Source organism: Pelophylax lessonae, assembly GCF_965119305.1.
Source record: "Pelophylax lessonae genome assembly, chromosome: 5".
Taxonomy (NCBI): domain Eukaryota; kingdom Metazoa; phylum Chordata; class Amphibia; order Anura; family Ranidae; genus Pelophylax; species Pelophylax lessonae.
This window is the reverse complement of record NC_138772.1, coordinates 367,047,696-367,066,403: the sequence shown is the minus strand read 5'-3', so window position 1 is coordinate 367,066,403 and position 18,708 is coordinate 367,047,696. Positions and strand designations below refer to the sequence as shown.

The following is an 18,708-nucleotide window of genomic DNA, read 5'->3' as shown; positions in this document are numbered from 1 at the left end:
GGGGAAAAAAAAATGGATTTTTGACTTACCGTAAAATCCTTTTCTCTTAAGCTCATTGACAGACGTAGGACTGATATCTTGATATCCGTAGGGTTATCCTGCCCCCTACAGAAGTAGGACACTAGGCAGGAAAAAAGTTCTGGCCACACCTATGGGCAGTCCCAGGGGGTATATCCTCTCTCTCCCTGCATAGGATGTCAGTTATGTAACAAAGCAGTGTCAGAGACTCATACCAACCCAACTCAAAATAGAGGGGCGGGTACTGCGTCTGTCAATGAGCTTAAGAGAAAAGGATTTTACACCAAGTCAAAAATCCAGATTTCTCTGTCGCTCATTGACAGACGCAGGACTGATATCTTGATATCCGTAGGGACGTCCCAAAGCAGTGCCATAAATGAGGGGTGGGATAATAGAAATAAAATCCAATCCAGAAGGCCAAAACAGAGCCAACCAGAAAAACAGAGGACTCATTGAACCAAGCAGATGAGACCCACCTGAAAAAAACAAAACCCCCGAGGTAGACCAAAGGTCCCCTCAAACAGCGGCCTGCAAAACCTTGCGGCCGTAAGAGGCATCCGCCGATACCAGCACATCAACCTTATAAAATTTTGTAAAGGTATGAACCGACGACCAGGTCGCCGCCTTGCAAACCTGAAGCACCGACGCCTGATGGTGGAAGGCCCAGGAAGCACTAAGAGGCCGAGTAGAGTGCGTCTTAACAGGGAACAGAGGAACCCGACCCTTAATAGAATAAGCCTGCACCACTGTCTGTCTGATCCATCTGGAGATAGTTGCGGCAGACGCAGGCAACCCCTTTCTAGGGCCATCCGTGATCACAAAAAGTGAATCAGCCTTATGAAAAGAGTCAGTAGTAGCCAAGTACACCCTGATCGCCCGAACCACATCCAAGGAGTGTAACGCAAACTCCCGAGGATGACTGGGCTTAGGACACAGGGAAGGTAACACAATATCCTCATTAAAGTCGGAAACCACCTTAGGAAGGAAGGATGGATTCGGACGAAGAACCACCTTATCCCTATGAACCACCAGATATGGGGAATGACAGGACAACGCGGCCAGTTCCGACACCCTGCCTGCAGAAGTGATAGCCACCAAAAATGCCACCTTCTGGGATAAGGTAAGCAAGGGAATCTCCCTAATATTTTCAAAGGGAGGTCTCTGGAGAACCGTCAACACTAAATTAAGATCCCAGGGCAGCAAGGGCGCGCGCACCGGAGGAGCCAGGTGCCGCACCCCCTGGATGAAATTCCGCACCAGAGAATGAGTAGCCACTGGCCTCTGGAAGAAGATCGCCAATGCTGAAACCTGACCCTTGATAGTGCTCAAGGCCAGCTTCTGCTCAACCCCCCGTTGCAGGAAGGCCAATATCCGAGCCACCAACTAAGAACGTGGAGGAACCCCGAGGGACTCACACCACGCGATATAAGACTTCCATGTGCGATGATAGATCTTTCTGGAAGTCGCTTTCCTCGCTTTACTCAGAGTAGGAATAACTGAAGCAGACAAACCCCTGTCCTTCTGCACCTGGCTCTCAACAGCCAAGCCATCAAAGCCAGCGATCGTAAAGCAGGATGGAAGATCGGTCCCTGAGACAGCAGATCCTCCCTGAGAGGAAGTCGCCAAGGAGCGTCCGCGACCAGCCTGACCAAGTCGGCGTACCAGGCCCGACGAGGCCAGTCCAGAGCCACAAGGATGACTGGAATTCCCTCCGCCTCTATCCTGCGAAGAAGTTTCGGCAGCAACTTGAGAGGAGTAAAAGGCATACAGCAGCTGATACTGCCCCCACAGAGCAACCAGCGCGTCTGCGGCGTCCACCCGAGGATCGCGGGAGCGGGTTGCAAACCTTTGCACCTTCCTGTTGAGCCGAGATGCCAACAGATCCACGTCCGGGGTGCCCCAATGAAGGCACAACTGGTGAAACACCTCTGGATGAAGAGACCATTCCCCTTGATGCAAGGTCTGATGGCTGAGAAAGTCCGCCTGCCAATTTTCCATGTCCGCAATGTGAACTGCGGAAAGAGCCGGAACAAACCGTTCCGCCCAATGAAGAATGCCGGCCACTTCTACGGCCCCCAGAACACTCTTGGTGCCCCCCTGGTGATGGACATAAGCCACGGCCGTGGCATTGTCTGACTGAATCCGAACCGGGTAGCCCCGAAGATGCTCGATCCAGTTAACCAGGCAAAACCTGATCGCTCTCAGTTCCAACACATTTATCGGCCACCTGGATTCTTCCAGGGACCAGAGCCCCTGAGCAGCCAGAGACTCCCTGGTCCGCTCGCTCAGCCGGATCCGATTATCCAGGGGATCGGGATTCCGGTTCCATTTGAGAAGAATCTCCTTTTGGAGAGCCCGCGTATGAAACTGAGCCTGCGGAGACTCCGTACCAAGGAGGAGGTCGTCCAGGTAGCCCAGGACCGATATGCCTCGCAGCCGCAACAGCACCAAAACCTTTGTGAAAACCCGGGGAGCAGAAGCGAGACCAAAGGGTAACGCCACAAACTGATAATGGTCCTCTCCCACAGCAAAGCGCAGAAACCGCTGGTGTCCTGCGTAAATGGGAGCATGAAGATAGGCATCCTTGATGTCTATGGACGCCAGAAAATCCCCCTGATGCAGGGAGGCCACCACTGTGCGACTGGCCTCCACTCCTTGTTGCATCAAGTCCTGCACTGCCCCCAACAGAGCCGCTAGGCGATTCGGGGACAGTCGCATATTAGAAGGGAAGAACTGCACCGGTGGAAGTGATCAAAACTCGATCTTGTATCCCGACCGTAGGACCTCGTGAACCCATTTGTCTTGAATCCTGGAGAGCCATGGGTCCGGGAACCGGCAAAGAAACCCCCCCACCCCTGATATGGGTGGGGGCGCACCTTCAGGCTGAAGCGGTCTTATCCTCAGGTCTGGAAGGACCGTATTTTTGCTTACCAGACCAGGGTCTCTTGAAACCCCCCAGGGGGGCTTTGGAGGGCTTCGCCTTGTCGCCCGCCCCGGAAGAGCGAAAAAACTTCTTGTGAGTTGAAAAGGAAGGTCCCTGTCTGCGACGAGATTCCTTACCCTTATTAGCCTGTGGTAGAAAGGTGCTTTTGCCCCCAGTGAGATCTTTGATAATCTCATCCAAGGTAGCACCAAACAGGCGATCCCCCTGAAAAGGGAGATAAGTCAAGACTTTTTTTTTTGGAAGCCTGATCCGCCGACCAGGACTTCAATCGAGATCGACACACGCCCCAGCAATGGAGCAGCTTCCAGTGCGGCGTCACAAACAAACTGTAGCCCCTGCACCATCTGCTCCAGCAAATCCGTCACGGCAGGGGGGAGACTTCTCCCCTCCAGGTCATGGTGTAACAGCTTGGCCCATTCCGTCAACGTCTGCGAAACCAGAGCAATGGTAAACACTGGCCTCAAGGCCGACCCTGCCAGGGAGAATATGGAACGGGACACAGATTCCGCCCTACGATCGACCAGATCCCGAAAGGACGGGGAATCCTCCAACGGGATAACAGTAGCCTTATTTAGTCTGGAAACCGGCGGATCCACCGAAAGTGGCACCGTCCATTTCTTAAGGAGGGACTCTTCAAACGGGTAGCGCCTAGCAATCTGTTTGGGCATCCCAGGGGGTCGTTTTGGACGGACCCACTCCTTTTTAATTATATCGTCAAAGCATTTGGGAAAGGGAAACACCTTCGCCACCCTGGAGGGCTTGCGAGTGCCAAAGGCAACTTCCGTATGAGCTGCATCCGCAGGTGCAACCTCCAGTTTTAGGGTCCCCGGACAGACACAATCAGTGCGTTCACTAGTGCCTTGTCTTGCGCTATGGCGGAGGCAGAAAGGTCATCCTCACTATCAAAGGAGATGGGGCGCGAGACAGCAGCCCCAGAGGAGGAACCCGCAGCAGCAGCGATTGGCTCAGGGTCAGAATCTGAGGCATCAGACAAGACAGGGGTACGCGGGGGTCGCTTTTTAGCCCCCCGTCCCTGACAGGCCACCTCCACCCGGGACACAAATGACTCCAGGACCGCCGAAAGTGCATCAATGGTGAGCGGAGAATCGGAGGGCCCTCCGGCCACCTTGAGGGGATCAGGTGGTGACACATGTGCAGCAGGGTCCATGGCAACACCAGGGGAACCAGTCAGCAAAATATGACAAAATTGAAAAAATAAACTTTTTTTTTTCTTTCTGCAAAATGTCACCCAGCGCTGCAGCGCCCCTCAATGGTCAGACAGCGTGCCTCGAGACCCCCGCAGAGAGAGAGACCCCCAAAAGGCTCACCACACGATGCACCAGAGTTCAACAGGATGGCTCTCAGCGTTGTCTACATGACAAGGAAGTCCTGTGGAGCAATCTTCCCATGTCTAGGGAGGGGCTCCGCCCCCTCACTCGCCCTCAGTAACTCCCACAGCTGCCCAGCTCTGCAAACAAAACGAGCTGGGTGTACCAAGATGGCCGCCCCCATGAGCCACATGAGGGACTCCAAACAAATGGCAGCCCCGCAAGCTGCGGTGGGAAGGGGGGTCCCCACATCCACTAACAGACGATCGATCAGCAGATAGGCCCTGGGAAGCCAGGGAGGAAGCCCCCCGCTCAACAGCCGTCCGCACTTGGGACCCCCCCACCCCCTTAGCGGCTTGCATGAACGGCGAGCCACCCCACACACACACAAACACCCCCCTCGTAGGGGGGAAGGGAGAGGGGAGAGGGACACCACAGGGGGAGGGTGCACAGGGGAACAGAGAGGAACCCAGATTAGTGTGGGTCCGACCGTCCCAGGGAGGGGCCCGGGGCCACCCCAGAGTCAGCCATGAGGAGCAGGGGGGAAACATTTACTCACCATACCGGAACAGAGCGGGCGCCACTCCAGACAAAACCCCTCGCCGCCCAGTGGGGGGGGGGGGTGTCGGCCAAAGGAGACGCTGCGACTCGGCCGTCGACCGGTCGTATGCGTCTTGGCGGGACGTTTAACCCGCGAGCCAGTCCCCGTCCAGCGGCCGACCCAGCGCGGAGCTAGGGCCTGCACGCGCTCGTAGGCCGGCTGGGGTGACCACTGGATCTCAATATCCAGCCCGTCGCCTAGATCCTGCATTATTGCTTGAAGATCTCACAGGAATAACTGGAGAAAAAAGCTAACTAAAAAAAGATTCATCTAAAAAAGCTTGCCAGGACCAGAGATCCCAGCAAGGAACTTAGGTCCTTACTCCTGACTAGGCAGAAAAAAAATGACATCCTATGCAGGGAGAGAGAGGATATACCCCCTGGGACTGCCCATAGGTGTGGCCAGAACTTTTTTCCTGCCTAGTGTCCTACTCCTGTAGGGGGCAGTATAACCCTATGGATATCAAGATATCAGTTCTGTCAATGAGCGACAGAGAAATAACTTTTTGATGATGTTTTAATTTTGTAAGATGCACCTGTATTGTTTTCTTTGAAACAATTGTACCTGCTAATTCCAGGTCTTTCTGAAGCTCTCCACAAGCGGTCATTGGCTCTTGGACAACTCTTCTGATAATTCTTTTTACTCCTCTGTCAGAAATTTTGAGAGGAGCACCTGGTCATAGCCGGTTTATAATTAAGTTATGTTGTTTTAACTTACGGATTATGGCCGCAAGAGTGCTCACTGCAACATTTAGAAGTCCTCCTGTAACCAATGCCATCAGTATGTTTTGCAACAATAAGGTTGCAAAGGTCTTGAAAGAGCTCTTTGCTTTTACCTATCATGAGCTGTTGTGCGACACCTTGGTAATGAGACACTTTTTTATAGGACATCTGTTGAGACTGTACCAGCTGATATTTTTAACTGACAAGGGGCAGGATTGCATATTAATTTGCGCTGACAAAGGTCGGGGTTGCTTTCTAATTACTGATTTCAGCTGGTGTCTTGGCTTTTAATGCCTTTTTGCACCTCCCTTTCTACATATGTTGAATACTTTTTCCCTGTGTCATTCCATTTTATGATGGATAACTTAATTTCTGAACTTATTTGTTTTAATTTCTTTGCATATATGGATTGCACAGTTGTTACCGACAGCACCTTAAAAAATATATTTACCTAGGAAAATGGTAATGGTTGCAATACTTATTTTGCAAGATAATGTACACAGTTCAGATAAATCTTTAGGAACCCCTACCTACTTAAACATTAAAATGCAACCTGGCAAAATTTTACCTGTTCGCTGTTCCCCAAAAACTCTTTTCAAGCAGCTGGTGATAATGTAGTGTCACCTTCACAAAGGCTATATCAGGAGTCATCTAAAATTAACAAAAAAGATTCTTATAGCATAGCAAATTGTGAAATGCATTTCTTAAACCATACAGGTTCCTACAAGTAGGAAAGCCTTCTATTCAGGATGTTTTTCAAGGATATCAACTGATATAAACAATGAATTCTACAAAAATAAAAGTGGTCTGTGGTTATATTTTAAAGGAAAACGATAAATATTGGGGGGCTAAATGTATTTTACATTTTTTTTAAAAAATGAATGTTCTTAAATGAATATTTTATCATTTTTCTATACTATATACTTATAATCTCTTTTGCAAACACGTGCAGTACACTCAGAGCCATGTGTGTTTTTCTAAAAATAGAATGCAACTGAAGCAGATTCCTTTCAGATACTCAGTTTCTGATGGAAGTGTTGTAGGGATGCCAAAGAGAGGGAGAGAAAAAAAAAGGGGGGCAATGATTGACCCATTTACATGAGCTTAGAAGAAAAAGAAAATGTTGACTTATCTGTAAATACCATATTTTGCAGGACACATACTTGACATCCATATACCCTGGATTAAAGGCTGTTACCCTCATGTAATTGAGCACTGGCAAAGCTTTGAAGGACATGACCGCTGGGTGTCCTCCTATAACCCTACACAAATTCCACAGTTTTGTAGCAAGCAATGCAAAGTAACACAAGATTAATAAGGAAGGCCTGTGTCCTGTACTGTGCTCCAAGATATGGCATTTATAGGTGCTTGCAGTTTCCTCTTAATTGTACAGGACACAGGCTTCATATTCATAGATGTAAAACAATTCTCCTGCGCTTGAGTGATGTATGATGGGGGAACAAGGGCTGTTTCAGGTGGACTTAAGTGGGTATGGCTTGTGGTTTTGCTGCCCCCTCAGGATCAAGGGTATCCGAAGCACACTGGAAGACAACAACAAAGAAAGGGGCGCATCGACCTAGTGCATTACCACTAAAAGCGTTTATTAAAATTATAAAAAGTATATATTATACTCAGAAACAAGTGTGGGTATCATGCATACCAACATGATTAAAAACAAAATCTCCAAGGTAGCCAGAAACCTCCGTGGTGCTGGATAGCATGCAGTGAACCGCATGAGTCTCCTAGGGCTAGGCTGACACGTTTCGAGGGCGAACCCCCTTCCTCAGAACCAAAAAGGGCTGCTACACCACACGCTGCACTGGCAAGGGGCTAAATGGAGAGCTGGCTCTGCCCGTTCCTGTCCCGCCACACAAGGGGCAAAGGTCGACAGGCGGAGGATGGAAGGAATTGCCACCAATGACGGCAATACCAGCAGTCTCCCCCAACCCCCCATCAGTGTCAGATCGTGGTAGCAGCCCTTAAGACAAGCAGCTAATGAACACATAATTCACAGAATCCAAATACATAAAATGAAAAAGCATGAAATAAAATGCACATGGAAAAACATTTTTTTTAAATGTACACATACATATGGAAAAATGTGTTTTTTCTTTCCTTCTTACCGAGGACTTAACACCACCAGATGATCTCCTTCTGCAGACCATACTTGGTGTATACTTTGAAAAGGAGACCCTTAAGGGTCCAAGACATTCCAGTTAACAGATGCAAATCCTAATCACATAACCACTTATGCTGTTAATTTATCATGTATAAATAGATAAATAAATAAAGATATAGCCATAGATACTGGCCTTGGAACTGTAACCTCGTATAACATCACCAGGCCCCTTCCATGTACTGTGAGGTATCCTCCATAAGTAGGGGGAGAGAGAAAGAAGAAAATTGGGTGGCGTGTATGGCTGGCCCTCTCAGTCAGCCCTGCTGTCAGTTGACATGCACGCCGACTGGAACCCGGAAGTGCGGGTGGATGCATTCCACCACATGCCACGTCACTTCCGGAGAGACTGCCCACAACATAAGCAGTCATCTCCGGGATCTATCCACAATGCGAGCGGTTGCAACTGTGGGCTGAGTCCAACACCGCCCAGAACCGCCCACCTACGTGAACAATACACACGAGAGTCCGTGCAGGCGACGGGACAGCCATGGTTCCCTAGGCAACGAGCAAACAACTAGCTAACCCAGGTCAAAAAAAACATGCCATAAAACCAGATGGAACTACATAAACCAATGACAAGCATCAGTATTGTGGCCACAGAGGTGAAAAAGATCCTATAATGAATAACCAAGCAGAAGCACAGACATAAGGACCCTGCCACAGATAAGCACATGTAATGCCGTCAAAACACTGCTGGGAAAGGTGTCCAACTCAAATGTCACATGCGCAGGGAAAAAAGAGGGGATGAAAATGAGGGGAAACACGGGGCCATCAGCTGCAAACTATACATATCACACAAAAGTATGGCACAATCACATATGACCACAGGGGTAAATCAAGTGGTCCGTGGCAAAACAGGAGCACTATGGACCCTGCCATATGTGAGCGCACACCTATGTTTTGTGTGTGCCCCATCTGTTGTATGTATACATACATCACTAAAGGAAGCATCCAACTAAAAACCCAGGGGAAAAAATGATAAAACCTAGGGGAAACGAAAAAAGGAGGGAGACAAAAGGAAGAACAGGAGGGCCCTCGGGTACAAACTATGCATGCCTCAAAAGAGTGTGATGTAATCACATGACCGTATGGAGCTCAATCTCTTCATTAAGGCCCTTTGAGGCAAGGGACCCCAGGGTGAAAATCCAAGAGGCCTCTCTAGTGCATTGCCTTTGGTATTTCAGGTCGCCATGTAATTTTTTGTTGACGGCCTCAATTCCAAAAACCTTCAAATCCTCCGTGCTGCTGCTGTGCACGTCAAGGAAATGTCGGGGTACCGCGTATTTATCCTTATGGAGGATGATCCCGCTCTTGTGCTCACCTTTTCTTACCCTCAATGGTCTTGTAGTGCAGCCTACATACAGTAGCCTGCAAGGGCACAAGATACCTTACACAACATGGGCGGTGCCACAGTTGATAAACTGGTTGATCTTATACACCTTACTATCTGTGGCAGTCACCTCCTTTTTCTTATGGCACATGAAGGCACAAGTGCCACAGTTGCTGACCCCACATCTGTAGCTCCCCTTCTGGTCAAAGAAGGGAAGCCAGGTACTATTGAGCCCGTTCTTCTCAGCCATTCTTACCCTGCTGGGGGCCACCATGCTCCTAAGGTCCTTGGGCTTCCTAAAAATGAGGTTGGGGTGAAGGGGTAGATGGTCCTTCAGGACTGGATCCTGTTTAACACTGTCTCACAGTGTTCACTGTTTAACACTGTTTTTGACACTGATGGGTGGTTGGGGGAGGCTGCCGGTATTGCCATCATTGGTGGCAATTCCTTCCAGCTCTCCATTTAGCTTCTTGCCAGTGCAGCATGTGGTGTAGCAGCACTTTTCGGCTCTGAGGAAGGGGATTAGCCCTCGAAACGCGTCAGCATAGCCCTAGCAGACTCGTGCGGTTCACTGCATGCTATCCACCACCGCAGAGGTTTTTGGCTACCTTGGAGATCTTTTGTTGAATCATGTTGATATGCGTGATACCCACACTTGTTTGTGAGTATAATATATACTTTTTATAATTTTAATAAACGCTTTTAGTGGTAATGCACTAGGTCGGTATGCCCCTTTCTTTGTTGTTGTCTTCATATTCATAGACCCTGGGACACCCCCAAGCAATGAATAAGAAGGGTGGGCAACAACTAGACCAGACCTGGGAAAACTGTGGCCAGCGGCTGTAAAGCACGAAGGAAGATTGGCCCTTGGGACAGCAGATCCTCCCTGAGAGGTAGTCTCTAAGGGGCAGTAGCGACCAGCCACACCAGGTCAGCGTACCAAGACGGGCGCGGCCAATCCAGGGCCAGTAGAATGGCTGGAAGCCCTTCTGCCTCAATCCTGCACAAGAGTCTCAGCAGAAGCTTGAGAGGAGGGAAGGCGCAAATCAGACGATACTGGCCCCAGGGGGCCACCAGCACGTCTGTGGCATCCGCTAGCGGATCCCGTGACCGTGCCACAAACCTATGCACCTTCCTGTTGAGCCGAGACGCCAACAGATCCACCTCGGGGACACAGCTGATGAAACACCCCTGGACAAAGGGACCACTCCCCTTGGTCCAATGCTTGCTGACTGAGATAATTTGTCTGCCAATTTTCCATCCCTGGAATGTTTATGGCGGAGAGGGCCAGAACAAAATGTTCTGCCCACCAAAGGATGCCAGCTACCTACAGAGCTGCTAATACATTTCTTGTTCCACCGCGGTAATTGACATAAGCCACAGCCGTGGCATTGTCTGATAGGATTCGCACCAGACACCCCTGAAGGCGATCCATCCAGTGTTTCAGGCACAGCCTGATCGCTCAGAGTTCCAGAACATTGATCGGGAGTGTGGACTCTACCTGTGTCCAAACTCCGTGAGTGGAGTTCTGACCCAGGACACCTCCCCACCAGGATAGACTGGCATCCATGGTGACCACTGTCCAATACAGGGAGAGAAAAGATTTTCCCCGGCGAAGAGCTAGAGAGCGAAGCCACCAGATCAGAGACCCTTTTGTTTTTCGGCTCAGCTGGATTCAATTGTCCAACGACTTCAGACATTTGTCCCATTTGGCCAAGATCTCCCTTTGCAGGGACCTCAAATAGAACTGTGCAAACGGGACCGCCTCAAAGGTATAAACCATCAGGCCCCGCATCCTCATGGAAGTCTGAAAGGATGACCACCTGCTGGACAGCCAGAGATGAATCACAGCATGCAACTTCTGGAGTTTGTCCAGAGGGAGGAACACTCTGGCTAGAGCAGAGTCCAGAGTCAGACTCAGATAGTCCAGTTTCGATCACTGCTAGGGATAGGTTTATCAAACTCAAATTCCTTCATAGGGCATATTATACCCCCCAGAAGATAGCTAGGATTTACCCGGGTAGCTCGGAGGAGTGCCATAGGGGCTGCGGCAAGGTTGGCACCTTTCTTCACAAGGTATGGTCTTGCCCGGTGCTTCAGGCCTACTGGGGGGAGGTGGTTGGGGAAATACAGGCCATGGGAGTTCCCACAATGGTCCTGGATCCCTGTGTGTTGTTGCTGGGTCACTGCAAGCTGGTCTCCGAGGGTTCATATGCAGCTATTTGTGTTTTATCTCCTCTTTTATGCTAGGAAGGTTATCTTACTTGGCTGGAAATCACCTGACCCACCTCTGGTGTCCTCTTGGAGGGCGATGGTTGACTCGGTTCTTCCCCTATACAGACTTACCTACATGAGTAGGGGGTGCCCTCAGAAGTTTGACAAGGTGTGGGGCCTCTGGCTGGGTACCTAGAGACCTTATGTCTGGCCTGGACATTGCCATCGTGTGTTTCCCTTCCTTTCCTGCGGTCCACTCTCTCTCCCTCCCCCCCCCTCTTTTTTCTGATCCTCCTCGGATCCTCCCAATTGCTGTCTCTTGTCTCTTCTTTTCGCTTACCTTCGCTTGCCTCCTGGCCCCCCTTTTCTGTGCCGTTGCCCCTCTCTGCCCTCGTGCTGAACGAAACAATTCACTGGAGTTGTGCCTTATCTCTTTACATTTGTCTCATTCACTGTTACTTTGTTGTGCTCAATTTGTACCCTGTTACTCCCTCTAAAGCACTTTATACCGCTGTATGCCTTGCGTTGTCCCATTGTACACTGAGATTTTTACTACCCTGTATTTACGCTTGTTTTGGTTGTTTGTTGTTGTTTGGCTTTGTTTTAACTGCATAAAATCAATAAAAACATTTCTGTTAAAAAAAGATAGTCCAGTTTCGTGGAAGGGCCAGAGCAGACTTCTGAAAATTTGAAAGGGAAAGGGAGGGATGCCATTGGGGGATGGATGGATTGGGGGGACATTCTGTGATTCCCCCCCAAGCCCCAGCAGCACCTGAAGCTGGCGGGAGCGGCAGCTTGTGTGATTGGCTCACTGATTTTTTCCAAAGTCTGCACTAAGATTCAAATCAGATTTTAGGCATCTTCAGCTACTGAATAATTAAACAAAAAAATATGTAAAATGTGTAATTCATCCAAGTAGAGCACAATAATTTTGCTATTCATCAAAATAGCCTAAATGGACTATATAACAAAGAACTTCTACTGCTATAATTTATGTAGCCATACCCCCTGGACTGTTTGTGATGGTTTTTCCATTTATATACATATGATTGTTGGCAGTTCTCAATATATATTTATTTATTTTTAGCATTTACAGTTAGGTCCATATGTATATGGACACAGGCACAATTTTCATATGTTTGGCTCTGTATGCCACCAGAATAAAATTAAAATGAAACAATCCAAATTAATTTGAAGTGCAGACTTTCAGCTTTAATTCAAGGGGATGAACATAAATATCAAATACAAATTTTAGGAACTGCAATCATTTTTATACACAGTCCCCCCACCCCCATTTTCAGGGGCTCAAATGTAATTGGACACATTTAAATAATCATAAATAAAATGTTTTTTTTTTTTTTTTAAGATTGTTAAGACCGGGTTTCCTCCTTTTCCATGCTTTACCAGGCTCCAACTACAGCTGTCTTCAGTTGTTCTTTGTTTGTGGGGCTTTCTGCCTTGAATTTTGCCTTCAGCAAGTGAAATGAATGCTCAATTGGGTTGAGATCAGGTGTTTGACTCGGCCGTTGCAGAATATTCCACTTCTTTTCCTTCAAAATCTCCTGGGTTGCTTTTGCAGTGTGTTTTGGATCATTGTCCATCTGTACTGTGAAGCACCTTTCCAATCAACTTTGCTGCGTTTGGCTGAATCTGGGCTGACAGCATATCTCTAAAACACTGCAGAATTAATCTGGTTGCTTCTGTCTTCTATCACATCATCAATAAACACCAATGACCCAGTGCCACTGGAAGCCATGCATGCCCAGGCCACCACACTGCCTCCACCATGTTTTACAGATGACGACGTGCGCTTTGGATCATAAGCTGTTCCAAGCCTCCTCAAAACTTTTTTCATTCTGGTACAGATTAACCACTTACCCACTGGGCACTTAAACCCCCTTCCTAACTAGACAAATTTTCAGCTTTCAGTGCTCTCACAATTTGAATGACAATTACTCAGTCATGCAACACTGTACCCATATGAAATTTTCGTCCTGTTTTTTCACACAAACAGAGCTTTCTTTTGGTGGTATTTAATAATGATTGGATTTTTTTATTTTGTGCGCTATAAATTAAAAAAGACCGAAAATTCTGTAAATGTATTTTTCTTCGTTTCGGTTTTAAAATTTTACATATTTTTTAATTTTTCTTCATAAATTTTGGCCAAAATTTATACTGCTACATATCTTTAGTAAAAATAACCCAAATAAGTATACATTTTTTGGTTTTTGTGCAGGTTATAGAGTCTACAAGCTATGGTTCCAATCCTTGAAAATTGATGCATGGTGAGTTTTTTAAAGTTGTAATTTTTTAGTAGATTTTTCTTCCCACAAAATTGTCATATTATCAAGTTCTTTCTCACACACTTTATTGGTATACTTGCAACTACACCCCAAAATACATTTGGCTACTCCTCCTGAGTATGGCGATACCACGTGTAGGACTTTTCCACAGCCTGACCACATACAGAGGTCCAACATCCAAGTAGCACCTCCAGGTTTTCTAGGAGCAAAAATTACATATATAATTTCCTGACAACCTATCACACTTTTGAAGGCCCTGGAGCATCAGAACAATGGCCATGTCCACAAAATGGCCCTATTTTGGAAAGCAAACATCCCAACACCTAATCTAGGAGGCATAATGCTTCTTTTGAACATGTAATTTTTTTTCCACAAGTTTTTGGAAAATGTCCTCGATTGCTGTACCGATCGTTGTGTATAGTGTGCCAGGAAAGGCGAAATGAACCGGACATGCGCCGGTTTGTTGACAAGTGATCTCTCCGTCATTGGACGGAGCGATCACCTGTTAAAGGGCCGCTGTCATTGGCCCTTTATCATGATCCGAGATGCGTTGGTTCCCCGGGACCCAGGGAGCACGGACACTTCCGTGTGCTCGCCCCAGGGGGCATGCGGGAAACGCGATTCTGGGAGGACATCATTGTATGCCCTCCAAGAATTAAGTAGACCATGCTGTAGCTGTCATTCGGCTATGGCTGGTGGGCAAGTGGTTAATCTTAGTTTCATCTGTCCAGAAAAGGTCTGGCTTTTTTAGATGTTTTTTGGCAAAGTCTACTCTGGCTTTTCTATTCTTCGGGCTTATGAATGGTTTGCACCTTGTTATGAACCCTCTGTATTTGCTCTTGTGAAGTCTTCTCTGGATTGTACACTTTGACAATGATACACCCACCTCCTGGAGAGTGTCCTTCACTTGTCTGGATGTTGTGAATGTGGTTTTTCTTTACCAAGGAGAAGATCCTGCGATCATTCACCACTGTTGTCTCCCGTGGACGTCCAGGCCTTTTTTATGTTGCTGAGCTCACCACTGCGTTCTTTCCTCAGAATATACTAAACTTTTGATTTGGCCACTCCTAAAAATTTTGCTGCTCTCTCTCTGATGGATTTGTTTCTATTTTGAAGCCTTACCATGGACTGTTTCACTTGGACAGCTCCTTGGAACACATGATGTAGGTTCACAGCAATAGATTCCAAATGCAAATACCACACTAAAGCCCTGTACACACGCACAGATTGTTGGCCGTAAATTGTCGGCCAACGTCCGATCTGCCGATTGTAGGCTTGTTAGTATGATGCTTCCGACAACCAACTGCGAATTTTCGGCCGAAAAAAATCTGGTGTGCATGCTATAAAATTTTTGTTGGCCAACAAAGAATGGAAGATTGTTCCTCAGTCAGTACAGATTTTGTCAGACAAAAATCAGATGAGCAAGACTGGGCATGCTCAGAGAAGAAAAAACACACGGAAAGTCAACCATCACATGACATCACTTCTGAAGTTGGTTTTTGTTGGCCAACAAAAGTCCAGTGCAAGTCTAGAGCACATTTCAACCAACAAACACTGGACAAAAGACGGCCGATCGGTTGGCCAACAATCTGTGCGTGTGTACAGGGCTTTAGAATCAACTGCAGACCTTTTACCTGCTTAATTGATGAAGAAATAACAAAGGAGTAGCCCACAGCTGACCATGAAACAGCTTTTAAATTAAGTTATCCAATCTTTTCGTCCCTTAAAAAAGGGGGTACGGCTATTCTTAAGAGCTGCAATTCCTAAACCCTTCCTCCGATTTAGATGTACATACCCTTAAATAAACTTGAGTGTGCGAACTTTCAGCCCAAATCGATTATATAACTATAGCTTGAGTATGTTTTGGTAAATACCTGAAAAATCTAAAATTGTGCCCATGTCCTAATACAGGCGGTCCCTGGGTTACAAACAAGATTGGGACTGTAGGTTTGTTAAGTCAAATTTGTTTGTAAGTCAGAACAGGTACATTTTTTAGGTTTAGCTCCAGCCAAAATAATAATTTTTAGGTTTTTTTGGATAGCATATAGCATAGGGAAGGGTTAACACCCCTGTACCTTTTTTGTTTGCTGTCTGTGCCCCTGTTCAGAAGATTTCACCTCACTTTCTGTCCCTATGACAACTGTATTTTGAAAAATTTGGGTTGTTGTGGAAACAAGGACTAGTGATAAAGCTTCAGTGGAGACACATTTCTCCCATGAGAACATACAGGAGTAAATTTCCCTTCCTTAGGGCTAGATTTCTCCTCAGTTCCTGTTGTCTCTCTCCGTTTGTAAGGGGGAGTTATTTGTAATTTGGAGGTTTGTAACCCGGGGACCACCTGTATATATGGACCGAACTGTAGATTTGTTTTAGACGCTGCACTTTATATTTATTATACACTTTAGAGGATTTTAGATATTGACCTCTTTACCCACTGCCTTTTGTTTTTTCCATTGGGCACTAACTCTATTTCTAAAATTTAAATTTGGCGAGACTGCAACTTTCCCAATTAGAAGACCGCAAGTGCATCAGCTGATCAATACTGAAAAATTCAATCCTATTCAGAATTATAAAAAAAACAAAGTAGAACAACAGCTTTTTCTTTAGAGCAGAAACAGGTAGAAATTTGCAACAACATTTGTTAAAATCTTTGGAATGTACACTGATCATGCAGAATTTTTTTTTTTTCTCAACAAAAGTGGAGTTACTCTTTACCCCTTTGTGCCCATGGAACGCAAATATGTAGCCTCCGCTTTAGGGGTTTGTACCCGGGTACAGGCATCACTCCAGTTCCGTTGTTTAGAGCCGACGGTTGGCTTTCTTGTAATAACTGAAGCAGCTAAGGAGTCACTCGATTGTTATTACAAGGGGTGGAAGGGGACGTCCCCCTCCTCCCGTGGCTCGTCCAAGTCTCCCGTCCCACCGGGAGACTTAAGTGACCTGCGGGCACGTCCGTCACCTGGCTGAAGACCCAAACAAACCTGGATTCAACTTTGCTCGAATCTCCAATGTAAAAAAACATAAGCAATGGCATGACACATGACATTACTTCCGAGTACTGGAGCCTTAAAGGCGCCAGATTTAAAAAAAAAAAAAAAAATGACAGTATTCAAAACAGCCAAAGAGTACCTGTCACTGCCTATTACTGTCACAAAGGATGTTTACATTTCTTGTGACAGCAATAAAAGCGATCAAATTGTTTTTTTCTTTAAAGGGACAGTGTAAACATAAAAAAAAAAAAAAAATAATTATTAAGAAAAAAAAGAAACATTTAAAGCACCTTATCCCTCCGTGCTTGCGTGCAGAAGCGAATGCATACACAAATCGCGCCTGCACATGTAAACGGTATTCAAACTAAACGTGAGGTATCACCGCAATCGTTAAAGTAAGAGTAATAATTCTAGCACAAGACCTTCTCTGTAACTAAAAAAGATGTACCATAGTTTGTCACCATTCTATGAGTGTGTACAACTTTAAAGCATGACAGATATCTATTTAATCGGTGTAACAATATCTTTTGTGTGACATAAAATATTGCAACAATCTCCATTTTTTTCTCTAGGGTCTCTACTGCAAAAAAAAAAAAAAAAATTAAATAAAAAAACATATACACATATATATGTTTGGGGGTTCTAAGTAATTTTCTAGCAAAACATACTGATTTTACCTTTATTAATATTAAGGGGTTAAAGTACCATCCAGAACTGTGTTGATTGTTAATTGCCTTGGTCTAACTAGCTGCAACTTGGCAGACAGAAATTATAGCAATAGCTTCTTGCAGAGAGTAAAAAGAGCCTTTACAAGTGTCTGAAACTTTCTGTCAGCAGAGTCTTTAAACGAAGGTAAAGTAAGATGACTGTTTACAAGTTAGGTTGCGTGTTTTACTACTAAAAAAGACAATTTTTTTTTTAAGATTACGTCATCTTAGATTACCTATTCTTTTTGTCCATGAATGGGGAATGTCTTTTTAGATTTAGCAGGTCTCTTTGTTCCTAAAGGGATGTAGTAAAATGGAGGGAAACCAAATGTGAAAATGCCAAGGCATTTGCGCACAGAAGTGAGAATATCAATGTTTGCAAGCCTATTGTGTAAAGCGTAAAATCAGGTGTATAAGAGCATGGTGACAAATCTTGCATAGCCTCCTCTAAGACTGCTTGAGGGCCCTCCTTATTCCCTTTCTATGTTTGCCTTTTCTAGGACAGGCATATTCAACTCAGGTAGAGACGGTGGAGCTGGTGAAAGTCTGGCAATTGCGTCATGGACAGTGATGACTGTATTAAAGTCATAAGTTGAAAAATAAATTATAAAATAATTGCAGAAATGTATGCCCTAGCCAGGTAGGCAAGTTGTTCTGTGCTTAGGATAGGGATAGAGTTGGACGCAGATATCGGTGTACACATTATAGATGGATATGCTTTGTTTATATTTAATGTCAGAGGTTTAAAACCACTTTAACTACTTCCTGAGCATAGCACAAAAACATGTTTAAACCTGCATGTCCCCCTGCATCTGCTTCTTGTATGCAATCCCTGGGAGCACGCAGCGGTGCAATCTGTGCCTGCTGTGTCAACCAGACACAGCAGAACACTGATTGCTGTTCCAGGCCGCTGTCAGCTGCCCTAGGACAAGGTGATTGCTGTAGCCAATCAGCGATCACATGGACAGTAGTAAACAAAGTAATTTCCTGGCATCATTGTTTACCACTATGTGATCTCTATGACCGATCCCAGAGATCACATAGTAGTAAACAATGATGCAAGGAAAGATGATGCCAGAGTGAGAAATGATTGATTTTACAGGTGGCTGTAAAAGCAAATCACAGTGTAAAAAAAAGAAAACAGATCCCCATCCAGGAGTAGTAGACACTGTACTGCTAGAGTGACAGTATATAAAAAAAATACATAAAGTTAGTGTCCATGATCACCACCACACCGGTCCCAGCAAGCCTAATCACTGCTGCCCATTCAGTAAGTTGTTAATCATCAAACAAGTCATATTGTCCCTGTTCACCACCTCACCAGTCCCAATGTTCCTGATCACCTCTACACCAGTCACAGTGTCCCTGATCA

The 18,708-nt window shown here is 46.1% G+C and overlaps 1 protein-coding gene across 1 annotated transcript in view; it reads right to left on the bottom strand.

Annotated features, from left to right (window-relative positions):
- Positions 1–18,708, bottom strand: part of FBXO15 (F-box protein 15) — a gene marked incomplete at its 5' end in the record, with an annotated part of 243,412 nt that overhangs the window by 136,504 nt on the left and 88,200 nt on the right. The window contains one exon of the mRNA XM_082257658.1: positions 6,182–6,264. Coding sequence (XP_082113784.1) covers positions 6,182–6,264 — 83 coding nt within the window. The remainder of the gene's footprint in view (positions 1–6,181; positions 6,265–18,708) is intronic.